A 6,024-nucleotide genomic window follows, 5' to 3' on the forward strand; every position below is an offset into this window, starting at 1 on the left:
TTTTTTGTGGAACCGGGAATTAAACTCAGGCCCTTGCCCTTGCCAGGGAAGTGCTTATTCCACTGAGCCACCTCCCCCGCCCTGTCTAGTTTCATTTATAAATCATGATTTCTTAAGCTAGGTTCTGTAGGCCCCAGATGGAAAAAGGTCCAGATTTCTTGTTTCAGTTTCCAGAGTTTTAAGCCTCAGAGCTTTGTAATACTATCTCCTGCCTTTATCTCTCCAACCAAGGACTAGGTGGTCACTTTTTATTTACTCTGTGTGTGTGTGTGTGTGTGTGTGTGTGTGTAGTGGAACCCAAACTTTACCATACTAGGCAGTTGCTAAAACACTGGTCTGAGTATCTCCAGTCTTGTGGTCATTTTTCATAGTCTGTACTCTCTGGATTACATCACTGTTTCCTGTTTAGTCCTTAGATCCTCCACAGTGATGCATCAGAATCTTTGCATTAAATTCTTGTTGTTGGCCAGGGATTTAGCTCCGTGGAGCATCACCCGTCTGGCAAGCATGATATCCTGAATTCTATTCCTGGTGCTAAAAGAAAAAAGAAAATTCTTACTGTTGTAAACCTAACATGGTGACACACACCTCTAATCCTAGCACTCCCCAGGCTGAGGCAGAAGGATCACCATGAGTTCAAGGCCAGCTTGGGCTATGTAGTGAGACCCTGCCCCCCCCCAAAAAAAAAAGCCCAAAAGTTCTTGCTGTTGTAAATATTTTATATGGTTTCTGTTATCCTGAATATACTTGGATGCAGAATCTACACTGCCTCATTTTATAGAAGAAGCTTGGTCAGTTTTACTTGATTTCTCCCCCCATCCTTTTTTGTTTTTGCAACACTGGAGATAGAACTCTAAGGCCTTGGAAATGTTAAATAAATGCTGTACCATTGAGCCACCTCCCCAATCTCTTTTTTTTTTTTTTTTTTTTTAGACAGTCTTGCTAAATTGCCCAGGCTGGCCTCAAACTTGCAAGTTCCCCCCACCTCAGCCTCCTGAGTAGCTAAGATTATAGGGAAAAGCTATACTTGAATCAGGATTACAGGAATCAAGACTATGCCCAGCTAGACCTTTTTTCTTCCAATATGTTTTCCAATTACTTGGACGTATTCAAAGAAAAACTTTGGTAGCATTTATGAAATTCAGACCCTTAAGGAAATGTTCCAAATTCATGTAGTTAACAGATGTCCCGCTGGTATTGGAACTGTAATGCCTTATTCTAACAAATTGAAACTTTCTGGGTAGGAAACTGAGTAAAAGGGTCAATGTAGGGCTTTTGTAATTATTTAGTTTTATTTCTTTGACTTTTTAAGCAGTGTAAATCTATTACCCATTTACATTTTAAAGTTTTTAGGTAAGATAAAATTTCTGCCTTTATGACATTGCAGTATATATATTTGAGTCTTTTCAAAGTGACTATAATTTCTTTTAAATGTGAATGTGGTTGTTATGACTGAGAAGTATTAGCTATTGGAAAACTTCACTAAGCCTGCAGGTATATATGAATTTATGCACATGCCCATATAATGTAGTTCAGTATGAAGAAATATGTATAAATTCCCTTAGTCCTGTTTCCTAAAATAATGATCTTCAAAATTCTTTGGTCACATTCTTAGATCAAAATTTTTGACCATATATTCTCATTATATATGTATAAGTTTATATTTAAAGGCTCTCCTTATATATTTATATAATATATATTTTATTAAGTACATAAATCACAACTAGTGGGTACTTAAGGAAGATTAACCAACATTAAATTTTTTAAACAAAGAAAGAGCAGGGGGCCGGGGAGATGGCTCAGTGGAATAAGCGCTTCCCTGGCAAGCGCAAGGGCCTGAGTTCAATCCCTGGTTCTGCAAAAAAAAAAAAAAAAGAGCAGATGTTCTATTGCATTTCCTCCATCCTAGAAGATTACCTTGTGCATTTCAGGTGCACCGTGTTTCCTCGACTGTGTTCTAGAGTATATCAGTTAAAAGCTGCTAAAGGAGTTTGCTATAGTGGCACATGCCTGTAATCCCAGCACTTTGGGAGGCTGAACCAGGAAGATCACAGTTTTGAGCCTTGCCTGGACAACTTAATGAAACCCTGCCTCAAAATTTAAAAAATTAAAAAGGGTTGGGAGTCAAGCTTGGTGCAGAGGTTCCGAGTTCAATCCCCAGTATTGTTCAGAAAAACCTTTCTGTTGAATTTCTACATATTCACCAAACTTCATAGTCAAAATGGTTTCTGACTTCCACTTTTTAACTTGTTTTAAGTTCCTTGATTAAAGCACATTGCGTTAAATTCTAAGCGGTTTCTCAGAATCATAATCATATATTCTAAAATTGGGAATTGTTGTTAATATGTACACTGGATTCTTTATCACCAAAGATCACATAACCATGGAACAATAAGAGAGAGAAAGAGAGAGTGCATGAGCGCCAGCCAAGTAGCTCAGTGGATTAAAGTGTCTGCAAGCAGGCACAGGGGCCTAGGGTTCAGTCCCTGGGGCCTGCCATGCTGGTCCTGTCCCCAGGGCGCACTGAGATGGCAATTGAGACTGGGCCTGGTGGCACATGCCTGTAATCCCAGCTCTTGGGAGGCTGTAAACAGGACAATCATTATGAGTCCGATCTAGTAGTGAGACCCTGAACACCCTGTAGACCCTTCCCTAAAATACAGAACAATAATAATAATAAATGAGGGAGAGTATTGTATGGGTTTGAAATCAACCTAAAATACAATGTCTGTCTCAAATTTGACTCTTGCTTCTGATTTAAAAAAAAAAAAAAATGGAAAAAATAAATTGTTGCAGTAAGACAATAGAAAAGCAGTCATTTGTCTACATTCTTTTTACAGTTAGTATTTTTAGTGGATACCGTGTAATGACTGTCTCTTATCTGGGCTCCAGCAGTTTAAAGCTATCACTAGAGTAACCTGTGTGAAGGTTGAAGTGTTTCATATGGAGTTTTTCTCTGAGATAGCTGAGCCTCTGGTCAGACCTTCCTAAGTGCCTGCAACATAGTAGATATTGGAGACACTGCAAAAGTGAATGAAACCATGATCTTTTAGGTCAGTGACAATTCAAAATTAATAATGTGATCATGGAGAAATGTTTGTACTTAGGTCACATTAATATTGGACACGATTGATTGCCAGGAAAAGTAGAACTAAAGATGAATTGTAATTGAGAGAGAAAGGAAGATGAAGAAGCAGAAAGATGATAGAGCAGGAAGTCAAGGAAAGAGAAAACTAACAGGGCCTGAATAGTTGCTCTGTACATATCCTCTCATAGTCCAAAAGCCGGAGGAGGGAGCCATTATCTCCAGTTTACAGTCAACCCTGAATCTAACTCCAAGATTTACCATGCTTGCTGCCCCTGGCATATGATCAGAATGTAGAAATAGGGAAGCATTGTAAATAGTAATTCTAAAGAGTGTACTGTTGGTGCCCTTTTAATGGAAACATCTTACTGTAACCTTAAGTGTTGTATTTTCTTCAACTTTCTGTCATAATCACACATTTTTCAGGTAATTTAAATTCTTTAGGAAACAAGATGGGATAAAAATGAGTGAATAGATAGATCACTCCCTGTTAAATCTACCACTATATTTATTATCCTTAGGAAATTACTACAATCAAGGAAATATTCGTAAGAAAGAACTTTTGCAGAGCTGTGATGTTTTGGGGATTCCACCCTCCTGTGTAATGATTATTGACAACAGGTAATTTATCTTTTAACAGCACAGAAATTTATTAGTTATAATTTAATGATACACTTAAAAAAAACCACCAAAAACTAATAGGAGGAAATATGAACATCTTATTTGAGTTTACTTAAAATGCTTTAAGTAAAAGAATAGTGGAACTAACTTCTACTTGTTTAAATTTTGTCTTGAAATGCTATTTCTCTTTATAGCTACAGCTTTTAATTTTTATTATAAATTTCAGAACTATACAAAAGTACAAGGAACACTATCATGAGCTCCTATAAGTCCATACCTAAACTCAGTAACTATCAAGACTTTGTACACTTGATTCATCTAACCGCATTTAATATCTTTTGTGTGCATTACCTATTTAAAAAAAAAAAAAGGTGGCGTGTAGTGGTACACATCTAAAATCCCAGCATTCTAGGAAGCTGAGGCAAAAGGGTTTCAAGTCTAAGTCCTGCTGAGGCCATTTAGCAATCTACTTGCTCAGTAAGTAAGAGAGAGGCCTCAAAAGTCCTGAGTTTAATGCCCAGTACCACCAAAATAATATTAATAATAATAACAAATAAAAATAAGAAAAACTGGGCTGAGGAGATAGCTTAGTGGTCTAAGTGCCACTCAAGGTCCTTGGCAAGCTCAAGGACCCGGATTGGATCTCCAGTACCACATGCTGTGCCAGCCTGGGCACTGAGCCAGTCACTGAAACTGGGGATGGTGGCGCCAACCTTTAATCCCAGCACTGGGGAGACTGAGACAGGAGGACCACTAGGAGGCCAAGCTGTACCAAATGAATGAATGAATGAATGAATGAATGAGAAAAAGAAGAAAAACTTAGCTGGACATGGTGGCACATGCATATAATCCCAGACTCAGTAAGTTTAAGCAGGAAGATCACAGGTTTGAAGCTACTGTGGGCTAGATGATTCAAAGCCAGCCCATACTACATAGTGAGACCTTGTCACAAGCATACACCCAAGTACACACATCAGGCATCAGGCTATGTATCTCTTAAGAACATGGACACTTTTTATAAGTGCAGTGCCATTGTGAGTATATGTAACAGTTAACAATAAGTTATTTTTTAGTGTTTTCACTCAGTCCATATTGAAGTGTCTCCAAATTGCGCGCGCACACACACACACACACACACACAAATATATATATATATATATATATATTTTTTTTTTTTTTTTTAATGAGCAGAACATGTTTATTGGAGAAAAGAAAGCTCCTGTCCGAGAGAGGGACATGAAGGGGGCCCCAAGCAGGTAGTCCCCCAAAAATATCTTTTTAGAGTTGGCTTGTTCAAATCAGAATCTAAACAAGATCCATTCATGATAGTTGGTTGATAGTCTATATTTAATTTCCTTTTCCTCCATGTTATTGATTTAGTTTCATATAGAATGTCCCACAATCTAAATTTGTCTCTTTCCTCCTCATGTTGTCTGAGTTTCCTTTCTTTTCTCTTTTCTTCTTGCTTGCTTGCTTTTTTCTTTCTTGCTTGCTTTCTTTCTGTTCAGGCTGGCCTTGATTCACTTTGTAGCCCAGGCTGTCCTCAAACTCATGGCAATCCTCCTGGCTCAGCGCCCTGAGTGCTGAGATTACAAGAATGTGCCACCATCCCTGGCTTATCATTTACATTTCTTTCACACTGGAAATTAACTATAAAAGCCTGATCAAACATAGATCTCAACTGGGGAGCAGGGGTGAGAATTCTCCATAGGCTGTACTATGTACTTTATTTTGTATCAGGAGACACATATGCTGTGATTGTTTTACTGTTAGTAATTTAAACATTCCTCAGTGATTTCAGTTGGCAGTAGCTGTTCCTTTCATTTTAAAAAATCCCAATAGAGGGCCGGCAAGATAGCTCAGTGGACTAAGGGCCTGCTTTGGCAAGCTCAGGGACCAGGGTTTGTTTTCCAGTCTCACATGCCGCGCTGGGCTCACCCCTGGAGCTCACTGAGTGGGTGACCAGTCCAGGCATGGTGGCACATGCCTGTAATCCCAGCCCAGGGGAGGCTTAAAACAAGAGGATCACTAGCGTCGGAGCTATATGGTGAGACTCTGAACCAAATACATAAATGAAAATAATTATAATAATGATCCCAATCAACTTTTCATGTATTGTTCTCATGATTATACCCTAAATCATAAATGAACTGAAGTTACAAAATGATGAATTTATAATTGTCTTATCCATTTTTTGTGTCCTAGCTGTATTTCTTTTGTTTTTTTTTCTTTTCAAAGTTTTATTGATAAACATATAGCAATGAGACAGTTTCAAATCAAATCGAAAGTACAGTTTCAACAAATAATACACTGCATAT

General features: G+C 38.1%; 1 protein-coding gene across 3 annotated transcripts in view; it reads left to right on the forward strand.

Moving 5' to 3' along the window:
* Pigl (phosphatidylinositol glycan anchor biosynthesis class L) overlaps positions 1-6,024 on the forward strand; it is a 109,893-nt gene that overhangs the window by 9,284 nt on the left and 94,585 nt on the right. For all 3 annotated transcript variants that reach the window (XR_002821844.1, XM_023719432.1, XM_004634933.2), the window contains exon 2: positions 3,607-3,706. Coding sequence is in view for 2 of the 3 variants with exons in the window: in XM_023719432.1 (XP_023575200.1) it covers positions 3,607-3,706 (100 nt within the window). In the remaining variant the exon portion in view is untranslated. The remainder of the gene's footprint in view (positions 1-3,606; positions 3,707-6,024) is intronic.

This window comes from Octodon degus, unplaced genomic scaffold (assembly GCF_000260255.1).
Source record: "Octodon degus isolate 3935 unplaced genomic scaffold, OctDeg1.0 scaffold00067, whole genome shotgun sequence".
Classification (NCBI taxonomy): domain Eukaryota; kingdom Metazoa; phylum Chordata; class Mammalia; order Rodentia; family Octodontidae; genus Octodon; species Octodon degus.